Genomic DNA, 17592 nt, shown 5'->3' on the forward strand with positions numbered 1-17592 from the left:
TTTAAATATTTTGAGTCTCCATTATTATGGTTTGAAGCTTCCAAATGCAGTTTTTTAGAAGAACGGAACTTGCTTTGTTCAATTGCCTGCCATGAATTTCTCTCAGGCTGATGATCAATGAGACTATCTGGCTAGGCTATATTTATAGCAATTCTTTCCGACTTCACATGCATCCCTGAGTTGCCTCTCCATATTTTTTATTATTTTGTGGAGCAAAACATTGTTTTCTTATAGCAAGCTAAAGCTTAGTAAGCTTTAACTTCAGGGGGAATGTTAGAATATTAGAAAACATCTTATAATATATTTTATATTATATTATTGCATTTTAAATTATTTATTAGGATCAATTTATAATCATAGAGATATCTTAGAATATCTTTCATTATTATTATGATTTATTCCTTATTTAGGATTGAGTATATGTTTCTCTATAAATAGAGATTAGTATTGAGTCTTTTGTAATCAAGTTAGCATTAAGAAATTATCAATAATATTCAAACCCTTGTTATTTTCTCTCCTCCTTTCCTCTAAAATCCCACAATTTCAACAACTTATCTAATAGACGGAATGAGACGTGGTTCTATTGTTTTGGTTATCAAAAATAGAAGGCCAGGTCATGGAATGAAATCTAAGGGAATCTACTCCATCTCATTCGATCACTTACCCCATTTTCATTCACTCCCATTTGAGGGAAATGTGATGGAATCATTCATTAATTATTTTATGAATATTAAATAACTAATTTACCACTCTCAAACCTATGACTAAGTAGATATTTTTAAAAAGGAATAGGAATCATGTAATTGTGCTCAAAATTCAAGTTTTCGGCAAAATAACTAATAAATAATAAACAACGGTTGCTGTAAATTTCTCGAACATACCATTTGGTGCAGAAAGTTGCATACAAACCTTCAAAAAGAATAAAACAATATATACATAAGGTTATTGGCATATTAAGAAAAAAATTGATGAACAGAAAAGTATTAAAGGTAAACATACTTTGGAAACCTTTCTTCAACTATTGAAGAGTGGAGATTCCTACTAAGCTGCAAATTTTAGAAGGACAATAATTTTAATCATAAATGTTAATATGACAACCATCTATTTACAATAAATCTTTTTTATCACATGTTACTATTTGTACCTGCATCATGTAATACAAATTATGATATGAAAGTAGCTGAGATCCCATGGCATCTTTTGTCACAAGACAATGTATGTAAGCCCTGGTGTAGTTCTTGCAAACCTGTAACAAAAAAAATAAAATAAAATAAAATAAAAACAACAAAAGAACCACACTAAACACATGCTGATTTCCACAAACAATGTGAAATTTAAAACCAGCCTCTTACAAGCATACCATACAAGAGCAAGTAGGATCAATTGGGCGGGTGTCATCAGCCATGTCTCTGTTTTTTAGTTTTAACACTCCCTGCAAGAATAATGAAAAAAGTAAGTTCCAAAAGAAATCGACAAATGAATGAGTGGATATCAAAGAATTCTTTTAAATTATCATTATTCCACACTCCAAATATATTAAAATTGGCCCAATGTGCAATTGAAAATTTAGTATATCCCAATAGGGATATAAATAAAAGGGTAAAAATTTATCACCTGAGGAACTAGGGCAGTGCCAAAACGTGCTGTACGAGTAGGATAAACACAGTCATACATGTCAGCACCCAAAGCACTACAAACAACAATGTCGAGTGGATAACCAACTCCCTGAAAGAAGTACAAGTGAAAGTTGCAATATCACTATCACATTGAGAAATTGAAATATTTCATTAAAAACAAAATGTTTGTGCTCAAAAAAGTATTTTGACCATAACATATCGCGGTTTATCCTCTGGCAGAGCAGCAGTACACTGAGCAACAACTCGCCAAAATGAATTTTTATCTTCACCGCCTGAAAGACCACCAATGGCATAGCTGTGACAAGAAAATTATATTTAATTCAATATTACTACAGAAATTGCTATGGTACTGACTGAGCCTAATTCAATAAAAGGGGATGTTCTAGTGGGCCTAAGGCACGAGAAGCCCAAAGTGTGGAGAGTCTACGAGAGGAATAAAAAGAAAAGGGATATGGGCATCCAAGCATGACTACACAATTCATGATTTACAGAACAAAAACAAATTGTGAGGGGTGGTATAGAAGGTTCGTTCTTATGTGTTTAATTCATATAAGAAATCTTAGGTGTTAGCTTGGAGTCTAGAATTGTGCTGGGAATTGGAATTGATCCTCTGAATTTTGTTTGTATTCAGAATTAGAATTAATACCATATGACATGATAATACCATAGAATTACAAAATAACTCGTGATTTACAGTGACATTAGAATCCCTCTTGCTTCTTTAGTATTATACATCAAATTTGCGATTAATATCTTCCATAGTGACATTAATATTCCTCCCTACGAGATACGGTGACATTAATTCCAGTATTATTTTTAAAGACTTTTGACATAAATTTGAGAAAAGAAATTTGTTGGATCCCAAATCGTGGGTGAGAATCAGTCGTTTATTGACTGAATTTTTCTGTAATTAATGTATTATTATATATAATGTAGGAAAGTTGTAGCAAACATCAAGGGATCTTGTATAGTATATCCCTCCTATTTAATTTGTTTTGTTTTATTTTCTTTCTTAGACTAAGGTCTGCTGTATTTAAACCAGAATTTTAACCTTTTTAATTCAAGAAAAGAAACAATAATTTCCTCAATAACTCACATGGTATCAGAGCAAACCGTCCAAGTGAGAAACGCCATTCCTCCATGGCTGAAGAAAGTAGTTCAGTCACAGACTCAAACTCCAAAACGGCGACCGCAACTTCCATAATTATGTCTGACCAAAAACGCCATTATCCCCACCACTAGCTACAAATTAAACTGTCAAAACTACATTCAATGGCAAGATCTGTTCGAATTTTCCTTCAAGGAAATGGGAGGGAAGATTACATATTTGATGATGCCAGAGAGCCAAAGAAAAAGGACCCTGACCACTCAAAGTAAAAACTATAGAACATCTTAGTCATGACATGGCTGCTAAACTCAATGACCATCAAAACTTTATGTATCACAGCACTTCAACTGAGATCTGGAGCGCTGCCAAGGAAACATACTGAAATATTGATGATACTTCCGCCATATTTGAGATCAAGAGTCTTTTGCATGACCTGCAGCAAGAAGATACAACAGTCGCTGAATACTACCATACTCTCACCTGTTATTGGCAACAACTGGATGTCTATGAGGATATGGTGTGGAAATGTCCTGAAGACAGCAACCAGTACAAAAAAACTGGTGGAGAAAGATTGAATCTACTGGTTCCTCCTTGGCCTAAACAAGAATCTAGATTAGGTAAGAGGAACGATCCTTGGGACCAAAACCTCTGCCCAACATTAGAGAATTTTTTTCAGAGAAAGCTCCACCAATGAAGGTTCAGCCTTGGCTGTGAAAGAAAAGTACAAAAAATCTAGAGGATGGTGTGATCACTGAAAAAAACAGGCTGACACTAAGGACACATGTTGGGTCACTCATGGAAAAGCAACACACTGGAAACCATCTAGGAGCAGGGACAGTCACCCCAATGCTGCCCATCAAAAGGAGACAAAGTGTTGACTATACGAGCACATGAGCCAAGTCTGTTCAACAAGGAACAAATAGAGCTCTAGCAAAAATCGCTATAGCAAACTCTTCAAAACACTAGCACATACATATATTGATTCTCAAATTAGATCTTTTATAAAGAACGTTATATTTTATTAAATTATAACAAATAAATGTGTATCGGTGTCGGGGTCCTATGTTTTTTACATTAGCAAAGTGTCGAGGTTTCTATGTCATGTCAGATGTCTGTGTTGGCGGAGTCTGCGCTTCATAGTTTATAAGTAAATTTATTTTTAATTAGTCTATATCCTAGAATAGAATTGGAATTGAATCTTGAATTCTAATTCTATGCCAAGTATTGCCCAAACATACTCTTTATACAATCATTGCCCAAACATAAAATTTATTATTCTAGATCAATTCCAAATAATTCAAATTCCATCATCCAAACATACTCGTAGAGTTGTTCCTGGTCACTCTTCTAATTAGGGCTTATACTGGTCTTCTTCCAACCTCTCTTCAAACACCATCAGATGTGGGATAGATGAAATAGTTTTAACAATATGAAGAATCCATCAATTTTTTTCAATTCACAAGAGCAAATAGACACACCGCAAATTATAATTTATTAATAATTTGACCATGTCCAGTATTGGAGGGTTATCGTATGTAAAGCACAAACAAAAAAGTATAAAAATATTAGGAAAAACACCATGTATGCTGATATGAAAAAAGACCTACCCGGGCAAATTGCGCTCCACCAGACCTTGGACACAAATATCCCTGGTAACAAAATATGTAATTTATAATCATAATAGATGGTCCAAATTGATAAATCAAGAACTAGGAAACTAAATATAATGGCACAAGAACAACATTTATCAAGAAGGTTATGCTTTTTCCTGGAGCTCACCTCAATCTAGGATCTAAACCACCCTGCACAATACCAAACAAGTTCTGATCATGAGGCCTCTTGTGAGCTGTTAACACAGGGTAATGTGTATTAGTACTCAGCATGCAAAGCAAAAACAAGATTATAGAAGGCAGTGCTAAGAACTAAGTAACTGTTTTGGATTCAGCATTATGGCATTCTACTTGACATCCAATGCTAAAATTAATGCCAAATTCTTTATAGATGGGACAATAACATGAAAAGAGAAAAAACACAACACACAACCCACGTAAGGGACACATTTCGAAGTACTTCTCCACATTCTCAATTCAAAGCCCTCAAAGAGAAAACAAACTATTTTATAGTGCTTGATTTATTTACCTCAACCTTTCTTTCTTCATACAAAGTATTGAATGTGCTACTGATTGGCTAAAAGAAACTGAAAAATGGCTAACTATTCTCTCTTACTCTACAAGAAATAGAGTTAGAATAGAACTCTTTGGTAATTAACATTAGGGAAGAAAATATATTGCTACAATAAGGCTAAGTTTTCCCTAATGAGGAAATATCTTTCCATTTAACAAGTGATGTAACTCAAGCCACTGTAAGATGAAAAACCAATATTTCAAAAGTCTGTTTATTTCAAATAGGTGCATATATGATATATAGTTCCTACCATTATAATATGGAGGGACTGGTTTTCAAGCCAAGAAAAAATGGATTGACTGATAGAGTTTGATAGTTTATGAGGTTAGCTTGAATAATGTGAATTTAATAATGCTTCCCAATAGGGGAAGAGAAATTGAAAGTATTATTTTCTTCTCTAGAAGAACCAAAAAATATATAGTGCTTTACAAGGTAGAATTAAAATAAATTTCTTGAAGATGGGAAAATTTTGATGATAAGAATAGGGAAGTAATTAGGAATTTAATTTTGAAAATGCTTGGCAACAGGGGAAGTGGATGAAAGTCGGAATCATTTTCTTCTCTTGAAAAACCAAACAAAGGTTAGTGAAGTAACTTCTGTCTTGCTTGTGCGTGCTTGAGTGCAAAGAGAATGGGGACACGATGTGCCAGGCTCATTAAGAGTTGTATTGCTGTGATCTATCTAAGTTCTGCAATTATTTTGGTCTTGGATGCAGAATTTATTCACATCACCCTATTGACTTGACTCGTCGGAACTAAGTACCACTCAAATTTATATTTGTTGATATTTAAATTAAATAATATATTCTGCATATATAGAATATTCCATTATAATTAATGCTCTAGATTAGTAGATTTATAGTGATTTGTTTTCAACTTATATAATGAAACCTCCCTGGTTTATGCATGTATCTTATTCTCCTATTTTCTTTCTCTCAAAAATATCAATGAAGCCCCGCCCTTAAGCATATCTGTAAGGGAAACCCCTCTAGAAAGACCGTGAGTTTTACACTTTGCAAATGCTAAGTCTTCTAGGTAACCAAAATATACTGCCTATTGTGCAAACTGTCAACTAGTCACAACTGTTAACCCACATGATACAAGCGAAGGCTCTCCCAATAGATAGTTTTACCAGTGCAACAATTTCACCACAATTCAGAATCAACCAGTTATTTACGCAGTCAAAGTATTACTACAACTAAATTAGAATCTCCGTTCTAAAAATGTGCCATTTAAGGATTTTTCAGAAAAATAAAAAATGAATGAACAAGTAAAACTTTTTTTTTGAAATTGTCCTCGTTAACAACTGTCATAGATGCATATTGAGATGACTTTAAAATGATGCACACTATATTAATTTGGGGGTTAAATTGAAAGAAAACAATTAATGTTTCATTGAAAAAATCAAACGACACTTATTTTGGAACAAAGTTTATTTGCTAAAACAACATTTTTTTTAACAGAGAGTAGTGTATATGCACTGCATATCACCATAGATTAGGATGCTACTCATTGCTAACAAATTTACCTTCTATACATCTGTCTATCCATCTAAGTGTTCGATACATAGCTTCCTCAACTCTTGGACCAGTAACGGTGGTCTTTATAACATCATCCAGAGCCATTATGATATCTGCTCCAATTCTATTCTGCACAATTTATGACAAAATATGAAAGCTCGTCAATTGGAGAACATTAATGGTTATAAAAAACTGTGACATCAACAAATGGAGATACCATAAACTGAATTCAAAATTTAATATTACATTTTCCATGGCTGTTTACTAGCCACATGACATTTTCAGGAGGCACAAAGCAGTCACGTGATATTAATACAATTAAATAAGGGCTATTTAATCTATATGTGGAACTGAGAACCCAATGGTCTGTATAAATTCCGAAGAATTAGAGTAAAATTATATTTATTGAATTGAAATATGTTGGCAATACATCACACACACACACATATATATATATATACACACTAGATTACCAAACAACCAAATCCTATTAGTACTTAAATATGAATTTTTTATTGAAATACCCAACTTTTGAAAAAAAATTCACCTAAATGCCCTACTTTAAAAAAAAATATTAAAATGTCCTACTTTTTGGCACCAGTAGGAGGTCGCATCCTCGGGATGCGATCATGTGAAGAACTTTTTTTTTTCCTAAGTAGGAGGTCACATCCTGGGGATGCAAATTATAAAATACATTAAATTGAAAAATAAAATACATCAAACTTAATGCGGTTGACTAGATGTGTCAAAATACATAACGTGTCATTCGTATTACTTCTTCCTTTTTTTTCGAATCAAATAAATAAAAGATAATAATAATGATAATAATAATAATAATAATAATAATAATAATAATAATAATAATAATAATAATAATAAAGTAAATTATATTAATAAAATAAAATACATTAAATTGAAGAAACTGTTTACAACCATGGGAAAACTTCTCATCACTGCTTTGGTCCAATCAACTTATTATAAAACAGAGACATTGTTTCCAACTATGGAGAAACTACACGCATCAACATTTCTTTGATGAAATGTTTATCAACTTCAATATGCTTGGTTATATCATGTTGCACTGGATTATGTGCTATGTTAATAGCAGATTTATTATCACAATAGAGTTTCATTGGTTCATCCTACTTTATCTTCAGATCCTCCAAAATGATCTTCAACCACAATAATTCATATATTCCTTGAGCCATTGCCCTAAATTCTGCTTCAGCACTGGATCTAGATACACACTTTGTTTCTTACTTTTCCAAGTCACAAGATTCCCACATAGAAAAGTGCAATATTCCGTGGTTGACCTTCTATCTATAATTGACCCGGCATAGTCAGCATTTGTATATGCTTCAAGACCCACATTTCCATTTCTTCTTAACAAAATTCCTCTTCCTAGGGTTCCTTTCAAATATTGTACGATTCTGAGTGCAGCTTGCAAGTGTACCTCCTTTGGTTGGTGCATGAATTGACAGATATATGAGTCTTCCAACTAATGTTTGATACATTTCCTTGTCAACTACAATGTCTTCTTTTGCATTTTCCAACTTTAAATTTGGTTCGATTGGTGTTCTCACTAGGTTGATGTTGTCTTGCTTGTTTCATGCAGAAGATCTGTGACATATTTTTGTTGGGATATGAAAACCCCTTTCTTAGAGTGAGCCACTTCAATTCCCAAGAAATACTTCAATTTTCCTAAGATTTTAATCTTAAATTATTTGGCTAGGTGTTGTCCTAACAATTGTTGCTCTTTTTCATCATCACCGGTCACTATAATGTGGTCTACATATACCAATAACACTGTTACTCCCTCTGACTTAGAGTGTTTGATAAAAAGGGTATGGCCTAAACTCAGAGTCTTCACTCATGTTGATTGTTTAAGCCCATATAGAGCATTTTTTAGCTTAGAAACAGTGTTGGCAACAATATCTCCAGGGGGTAAGTCCATATAAATCTCTTCTTCAAGATCTCCATGGAGGAAGGCATTTTTTACATCAAATTGGTGCAATTCCAACTGTAATTAGCGGCTAAAGATAATATCACTCGGACGGTGTTCATTTTTGCAACCGAAGCAAATGATTCCAAGTAATCCACTCCATATGTTTGAGTAAATCGTTTAGCTACCAACCTTGCCTTGTACCTCTCAATAGACCCATCAATCTTGTACTTTATAGCGTATACCCACTTGCATCCTGCAGATTTCTTTCCATTTGGTAAAGGGACAAAATCCCAAGCACCGTTCTTGACCAGTGCTTCCATTTCCAAGTTCATGGCTTGTTTCCATTTCCTGTCAAACAATGCTTCAGATATAGAGGTAGGTATAGTGGTAGTGTTTAGGCTTGTGAGGAAGGCTTGGATGAAAGTCGGATTGCACTCTTGGATGTGAATCGATTCACGAATTGTCTTTGTTCTTCTTGTATATACTAGATCCTTACCATATCTTATATTAATGTCATCATTTTCATCTTTCTCAGAATTAATTTCAGTCTTAACATTGTCAATTCCATCTTTTCCAAAATCAATTTCAATCTCAATTTCTGGTTTAAGAGTCAACTCAGGAAGTAGAAAAGACTCATCTTCTTTACTAGTATTCTCCCCCTGAAGATGAGTTTGACTAAATAAACTTTCTTGTTCATGAAAAGCGACATCTCAAGACAAATGACGCACACTCAAATATTCTGGGAGTAATATTACTATTGGTGGACACATTAAGGTAGAACGAGGACAAGGCCTCCATGGGAGTTTTGAAGGCAAGGACACTAGAAGGTAATCGATTTATAAGATACGATGCAGTTAAAACTGCCTCTCCCCAAAATTTCTTGGGAACATTATTCGAAATAACATCGCTCGAGTTTAATCTAACAAGTGCCCATTTTTCCTCTCAGCAATCCCATTTTATTGGGGTGTTTTAACACATGAGGACTCGTGAATAATGCCCTCTTTTTGACAAAATGAATTAAGCCCATGATTAAAAATAATATTTGACATTATCAGACCTAATCCTCTTAATACTCACTTCGAATTGGTTTTTTATCATGGAGAAGAAATGTACAAACAAAGAACTGACTTCAGATTTTTGTTTTAGCAAGTAAACCCAAGTACTCATGAATAATGCCCTCTTTTTGACAAAAAATTAAGCCCATGATTAAAGTAATATTTGGCATTATCAGACCTAATCCTCTTAATACTCACTTCGAATTGGTTTTTTTATCATGGAGAAGAAGCGTACAAACAGAACTGACTTCAGATTTTTGTTTTAGCAAGTAATCCCGAGTACAGTCATCAATAAAGGTTACAAACCAACGAGCTCCTGATATATTTGGAACATTAGAGGGACCCCCATACATCAGTATGAACTAAGTAGAATGGAGAAGTGCTTATTTGGTTACTACTTGGAAAAGGTACTCGGTTTCTCCAACTTACTAAGAAGTGATCTAATCTTCTCTATTTCATCTTCATTGAGTCGAGCCATATTCGTAAAATCAACAGACAAACGATATTAGAAACGAAAGATTGATCTATAAAACAAAACAAACTTCAAACGTCTAAAAAATATCCACAAACTATAAGTGTGCTATAATGCTGCAACAGAAAAATCCGAGCAAAAACCATGTGAGCTTCAAATGACCCACAAACAAAAGTGCTCCGATCAAAAAGTGAACCTTCAAAATGTAACAAAAAACGGTCGATCTACAATTTGGTTGAAAACGGCGCTAGCGATCAAATGGACGTGAACAATAACGACGTGAGTATTGAACACACTATGGCAGCGAGTAGGCCAAAAAGAAATCTCAAGTTACTACAATGAAGGCAGCAAAAAGGGCCACAATGAAGGTGGCTAAGGTTTCAGGAAAATAGAAACCGCAACGAAGGCGGCAAGTTTATGCGGAAGCAAGGGCCACATTGAAGGTGGCTATGGTTTCAGAAGAAAAAAAAAAAGAAACCGCAACGAAGGCGACAAATTTATGCGGAAGTAAGGCTCCCAAATATCGAGAGCCCTGATACCATCTCAAGAATTAGAGTAAAATTATATTTATTGAATTGAAATATGTTGGCAATACATCAGATATATATATATATACTAGATTACCAAACAACCAAATCCTATTAGTACTCAAACGTAACTAAATTCTTATTAGTACTCATATATATAACTAAACCCCTACTAGTACTCATATATATAACTAAATCCCTACTAGTACTCCTATACCACTGAATCCCTATACTTAAGGGATATAAAACAAAAACAGATTTTGACATAAATAATATCTTGTTTCTACATCAAAATAAGGGAAAATTGTGATTGTGATTCCTTTTATTGTATAAAAGTATGATTATTCATACTTCATTTTCCAAACTTAAAAATGTTTTACCATATTCCACAACAAGTATGGTGTCCTTAGCCTCGGCCTGTCATGTGCTGCCACTTGCAATTGTTATCTACAAACTAATGTGGCGAAAATAACAGGGAGATGATGGGCGGGTTGGCAAAGATGAAAGATAAAACAAAATATTATAAAGGATAAAATAACCAAATTTAAACAAGAAATATTTTAATTTCAATGCAAATTGGCATACACACTTCCATAATTTCCTACACATTTTAAATGCAACAACACCCACACACACACACATATATATATAGAGAGAGAGAGAGAGAAACATAATCTACTTACCTGTATTTGAATTGATTCCTCAGGTGTTAGAAGCATAGGCTTTCCATCTACTGGTGACTGATGCAAAAGAATGGCTTTTCGTTAAAAATAACAAAAGTATGGAATTACACTTCATAATCATAACTCCATAATTATCTAGTTAAAATAAATTCTTTAATCCAAAAAGTGTGCTGCAAAATTCAAGGAGAAAAAAATTCAAATTTTAAAATAAATATTCTGTTTACATTTTTTTTAGTGAAGTATATATATACCTGAAATGTCACACCTTTTTCTGTGATATCCGCAAGATGCAACAGTGAGACCTAAAACATCAGTTAAATCAAAAGGATTTTACTTAACAAGGATTCTGCACATTATTATCAAATCTTCAAATGTATAATATCGGTTTATTTACATGCATATATAGCTACAATATCTTTTTTATTGTCAAACCTATTCTTACAGGTCACTAGTGACAAGCTGCGTTAGTTTCGCTACAAGAGTTCAATATGATTCTTCTTTTTGTATGGTTGAGAAATATAGAACATTAAACAGCATAGTAATTTTAAGAAGATACAGTGTCACTTATCCAAAACTACAAGATACAAAGATATAATAGAGAGAGCAAAAAATGGAAATGAAGAAGCAAAACTAATGTCGCATAACACACATGCCAAGATATTTGGCGGCCTGTAAGAAATTGGTTATCTTAAACTTAAGCTTTCTTCATATTATAAAATGTGAAATAGTCTACTAACTAAGAAAATAATCATTAAAGTTTTCTTATTTTTCATTTTTGGCATAGGCAGTGTGCTATTAGCAATTGCCATCAGGTAAATTCGGGGTGCAAAATGCAAAAGTTTTCACAGACAAACGAAAATAGCATAATAGCAAGAAATCACAAGACCATATGCAATGTCAATGTAAACAAGAAAAGGCATACATAAAATCATAAACAACCATTTGAAAGCCACCAGAGTCAGTAAGCATGGCCCGCGGCCAATTCATAAAATTGTGAAGACCACCAACTTCATCAAGAAGCTCAGAAGTAGGTCGAAGGGCCAAGTGATAAGTATTTCCAAGTATTATTTGACAACCAATATCCTCAAGCTGGCTAGTTGTCAATCCTTTGATTGTTCCTGATAATGTAGAAACCCTTTCCATAAAGACAAAAATTGCAGCATCTCAAGTGCAACATAACTAGTAAGAACTCAACCAAAACAAATACCAAAGCATAAAGAATAAAGTTTAGACTCTAACCTTGTGTACCCACTGGCATGAATAAAGGCGTTTGGCACACAAAATGAGGGAGTGTCAATCGAGAGGCACGAGCACGGTTGAACCTACCAAGAATCTGAGAAAGGGATAAGACTAAAGTTCTAAGAACAGTGGAAATCTATTACTACCTAAATCTAACAACTTCTATATGTAAGTTATTTCCCACCTAAACCAAGTGCGGCATTAATAATGACATGTGACATAATTCAAAGCAACTTTCCAATTGTGTAAATAAGGTGCATCTATACAATCTACAATAACTCTTCAGTCTACCTACATACTTACCTAAAGCCTATATATACAATAATGGTTGTGTAGCATGCATTCATCTATATAACAACATTTAATCTTTCTCACAGTTATCTAGACTTGTCATGCGACCAACAACTACACACAACAATCTAAAGCATATGCTTTGGCCATTATATAAGCCTAAGCCATATCATTCTTTTGGGTTCACTTGAAGTCTACGTCAAAAACAAAATAATTCACAATTCAGTAAGTGCACCCATTTGAACATGGCCTTCAACAACCATTATGCTGCCCTGTAATTACTCAACCTTAAGGGTATGTATTGCTATGTTTCTATTCCTTTTTAAATGTTCATTACATGATTATTCAATTTGACATTTTTAAATTTTTACACATGTTCTCATATGAATTAGGCATGTGAACCAAAAATTGTAGTTTCCCCCGATCATAGTTTCATTTATTGAATTATGTTTTTGTGTGGTTTTATTCACAGGTTAACACGAACAGGCCAATTCTGCAAATAATGACAGGGATGTCAGACGTAGTCTAATGCAAATGATAACTTATGAGATGGAGTATGATCCTTATAGTGTAAGTACTTTACCTAAAAATTTCCATTTGGTGTGTACTATTTTTTAATGATAGTGTTGTATAATTCAATTTCTAATCTAAAAAATGTCACCATTTAACTAGGGAAGGGAACAGCTACCATGTTTGTTTACAAGAGACTTTGGTTTGTCAGTTAAAAACTATTGTTTTAACTGATCTAAGTGGAAATGAATTTGAAGTAAGAGTACACAAAGAGGAAGGAGACGTTTTCTTCACAGATGGGTGGTTATGCTTGAAATTTTTAGGGTATAAAGTTTGGTGGTTGGATGCCATTGTGCCATACAACACCCCAAAGGTTTGTCATTGTAAGGATCAAGGATAGACTTGGGAATGAGATCAACCCTCCTACGAGCAATCCTCCCATGAGGTTCACATTGAACCATCCTATTCTCAATTACAATCTTAACAATGGACTAACTCACAATGTTGGTGGTGCGACGAGGCACAAATTTCCAATGGCTTTTTATCATGCATACGTTAAGACTTAGACTGCTGAAGATATTAAATCCGGTGTATTGGTATGTACTACATATGTAATAAAATGATTATAAGTGCCTAAATTCAATATTTGCTAATGATTTAAAAAAATTGTTTAATTACATTACTTTTCTCTGTAATAGATCAATGGTCAAATACCTGGAAGTGCAACTTTAGGTTAACAAGACAGATATTGAATTTGTGCTGATTGCAATGGTCAAATACCTGGAAGTGCAACTTTAGGTTTGAAGAAACATCTCCTAAATTTTGTTTCATAGAGGCTGGGGAAATTTTGGCAAAGCAAGAAGATTTATTGAAGGGGTTACAGTCAAGCTTTGTGTTACTAACGCCATTGAAAACAAAGTCATTTACATTCAAGTGAATCATATTTTAGGATTGTGAACAACTTTAGTTGCAGCTGCTGCCAACTCCACACTCAAACCTATATATCATTTTGAAGAGTACTTTGCTTAGTCTTAGTCACATCTTGAGGGAATGCTTTAATATGGTGTTTTTTTTGCTTCAGTGCTTGAACTTTAAAGCTTAGTGTAAATGAAGCTTCATTTTTAAGACTATTGTTTTGTGATTGAGTTTTTGTAATTGCTGACTCTAAATCTATTGTAGTCTCCAACTTACATCTAAATTGTGAAACTTCAAATCTATAAGTTATTTTTATTGTCATAGTTCATCATTAGTCTTCCTTCCACTTTAACCATTAAGCTCATAACAATTATTTCAGGCAAACTGATAAGACAAATTAATAAATTACATGTTAACTAATGTAGCCTCGCTAACAAATTGTTTTTTCAAATGATTAACAACTTTCTACGATATGTTGTTGAAGATGTACATTATGATCACAAATTTCATTGTTATCAACAAATTACACGAGTCAAGAATGATGAATTGTGCATTCTGATTAAAATAATATCATGATTAATATGTCAGTATGATGAAATCTAACCTGCTCTTGCGAGCACACATGCACACATAGTTATTTACAGTGATTACAGTGATTTTCTAGTTATATCTTATTCGAGTAAACCACTAATTTGCGACCTGAAGTTGTAAACGTCGAGCAAATTGGGACCTCAAATTTTTGAAATAGCAAAATGCTCCCTTATTTTGTAATTCAGTCAATATAAAACCTTTGTCAACTTGCTCTATTAACGGTGATGAGGTGTCACGTTAAGTGACACCCTGACTTTGCCACGTCATAGGGAGGTATTTGACTGATAAAAAGGATTTAATATAAGAACAAAAACATTAATATAAGAATCAACAAAAAATAACAGATACAAATTTAAAATTGAGGTACCCATTTTATGATAAATATTTATATAATTAGGAAGAAAAACAGAAATGATTTGTAATTACTTTACAGACATCAAAAGTAAAATAAAAAAGAAACAGTTTGGTTTTTTAACATTAAAATTTTTGTTATCAGCGTGTAGAATCAATAAAGCATCATTATACCCTTGCAGATAAAATATAGTTGTGAATTTGATTTTCAAATATAGAAATAGGTATAATATGTACATTGAACAAGCAGGCAAGACCTCTAATTTCAGAGTATACATGGTTGGATAGTTTGGAACACATTGGAGTTTCTCTTTGACAAATCTACAAGCTATGCTGAATTTTAAATTTAGATATTGAAAGGCAACAGTACCAATGTAACTAAATGGTGCTTAATCACAACCATGACTTTCTAACCAGAACTTCTCGAACAACTTCTTGTTGGCATATTTTGTTTGTCTTTTGTGAATGTAGTGTCACCACCTCTCATTTTTAAGATTTGCGAATTTAGAAAAACTGATTTTGAGGAAAAAAAAATGGTGCTCACGGATTTCAAGATCTTTGGATTTAGGAAATTAGGGATTTCATACCTTGAAAAGAAGATAAATAAGGAGGTCTTGAATTGAAACCGTTGGACACATAATCAGGCAAAATGGAACCTCAATTTCAGACTTATACTAATCAATCAAATGTCATAGTATCAATCAAATGTCTCACCATGACGTAGCCGAGAGTCGGAGTGTGTCATTAAGGTGACACCTCATCACTATTAATTGTCAATAGAGTAATGGATGTCTCACATAGACAGATTTACAAAGCTATAGAGCATTTTACTATTTCGCAAATTAAAGATTTCAATTTATGCCTTTACAATTTCAAATCCTAAATTGGTGGTTTAGTGTTCACATTATTACCGTTTTCCATTTGATTTAACACTAAAGAGAAAAAGTGGTAAGCACTTCTGAAAACATAATAAAATTAGAGAAAATGAGGCAATAGGAAGAACAAGAAATAGATTAATGAACTAAACCTCAAAACGAAGTGCCATCACGTTTGTTTCGGAAGCCAGGAACAGGACACAAATAACGGTATATCCTCCTGGCAAGGAAAGAAGCACGGTAAGCACAAGCAGAACAAAAAAAATGCTTACACGAAACGAAGTTTGTCAGAGAAAGAGAACTTACGAATAGAGAGAAGAAGCAACAAAGAAGATGCGACGAATGAAGCCTTAAGTTGTGATTGTGCGGCTGCAACTGTGTGTCGCCGGCTACAACTTATTTGTATTTGATTTCCCTTTGAAGGTTGTGCCTATTGCCTAACGCGGTTATTATGATTTTTTACTAAATCATTTTACCCTATTATCCACCCCATATATACTTTTATCCCACGTTTTAATGAAAATTTTATTTTATGTTTAATTTATAAAAAAGTAAATAAATATTGTCATTTTTTTTAAATAAAATTGAAAACTAGAAAATTTCGGAAAGTTTCTCGTAAATTTCGAAATATTATTTTAATTTTTTTTAGATTCAAGAATTTGAAGTACTGTTAAAGATAATTATTTTATTTTATTGTAGAAAAATGATTTGAAAATAAATTTGGACCGTTAAGAGAAGGCAACGGCTACAAAAGTCCACCTTAAAAGTAATTGGGCTAATAAAGTGGGTTCCAAAAGCCCATTAACATATTTTTTGTAAAATTATTTTTAAAACCAAAAAGTCTGACAAACTAGTTTGAAGTACTATTGATTTAGTAATAATATTTTATTGAAATATATTTTGAAATGAATTTTTATAATGAAAGTGATTTCAAAATAACTAAATAAATATGGGCAGAAGAGTTTTTATAATGAAAGTGATTTGAAATAAGTTTTTATTTTGAAAATTATGTTCATGTTAATTTTTTTCACTCTAATTTTTATTTTTATTTTAAATAAATAAGTATAGGATCTGTAAGGTTTCTTGTATTATGGTCACTAATTCATTATTTTACTACGCTAGACTTAGTTGATTTATCTTTCTTTGCGTTTTCGTCACACATCATCCCATGTGTGGACACACCCTTTCTTCTTCATTACACATATTGCTAACCGTACGTGCCTCTTGTTTAATTCTTGCGCACCCCCTCGTACTTACAAGACCTATATATAGTTTTAATTGTTAGCTTATAAGATACACTAGTTAGAAACACTTATTTTTATCAAAAAAAACTTTTGTGTTATAGTATTTTAAGATGTAATTTTAATTTTTGTTTTCGAAAATGTAGGTCTAATAAGGGTTATGGGTTGTTTAAGAGAAGTGTATGTGTTATAAAAAAAATTATATAATGTACTCTTGATTTGTTCTCTAATTTTAAATTTTTCATGTTATATTCTTTTTTTTTTATTATGTTATTTAAATTGCAATATGTTTATTTTTTCCAACAAGTGGTATGGCTTTTGGTTCAGTCCATGGAAAATAAATTCTTAGTATGCTCTAGTTGTAGCATTGTCTTATCTTTAACATAAAATAATAATAATAATAATAATAATAATAATAATAATAATAATAATAATAATAATAATAATAA

The 17592-nt window shown here is 32.8% G+C and overlaps 1 protein-coding gene across 4 annotated transcripts in view; it reads right to left on the reverse strand.

Moving 5' to 3' along the window:
* The window catches only part of LOC101493451 (uncharacterized), a 20354-nt gene extending 3989 nt beyond the window's left edge, over positions 1–16365 (reverse strand). For 2 of the 4 annotated variants that reach the window (XM_012717570.3, XM_004506727.4), the window contains exons 1-15: positions 16209–16364; positions 16055–16122; positions 12370–12463; positions 12070–12248; positions 11382–11432; positions 11131–11187; positions 6457–6577; positions 4525–4591; positions 4353–4394; positions 1827–1932; positions 1615–1725; positions 1361–1432; positions 1145–1246; positions 1000–1046; positions 882–909 (exon numbers count right to left, since the gene is read on the reverse strand). In XM_012717570.3, the coding sequence (XP_012573024.1) occupies positions 882–909; positions 1000–1046; positions 1145–1246; positions 1361–1432; positions 1615–1725; positions 1827–1932; positions 4353–4394; positions 4525–4591; positions 6457–6577; positions 11131–11187; positions 11382–11432; positions 12070–12248; positions 12370–12463; positions 16055–16072 (1095 nt within the window). In that variant the 5' untranslated portion in view covers positions 16073–16122; positions 16209–16364. Of the gene's footprint in view, positions 1–881; positions 910–999; positions 1047–1144; positions 1247–1352; positions 1433–1614; positions 1726–1826; positions 1933–4352; positions 4395–4524; positions 4592–6456; positions 6578–11130; positions 11188–11381; positions 11433–12069; positions 12249–12369; positions 12464–16054; positions 16123–16208 lie in introns of those variants that run through there. The other 2 variants (XR_001144230.3, XR_003473688.2) reach the window with 2 other exon arrangements.
* Positions 16366–17592: the final 1227 nt, after the last annotated feature.

This window comes from Cicer arietinum, chromosome 6 (genome assembly GCF_000331145.2).
Source record: "Cicer arietinum cultivar CDC Frontier isolate Library 1 chromosome 6, Cicar.CDCFrontier_v2.0, whole genome shotgun sequence".
NCBI classification, from domain to species: Eukaryota; Viridiplantae; Streptophyta; class Magnoliopsida; order Fabales; family Fabaceae; genus Cicer; species Cicer arietinum.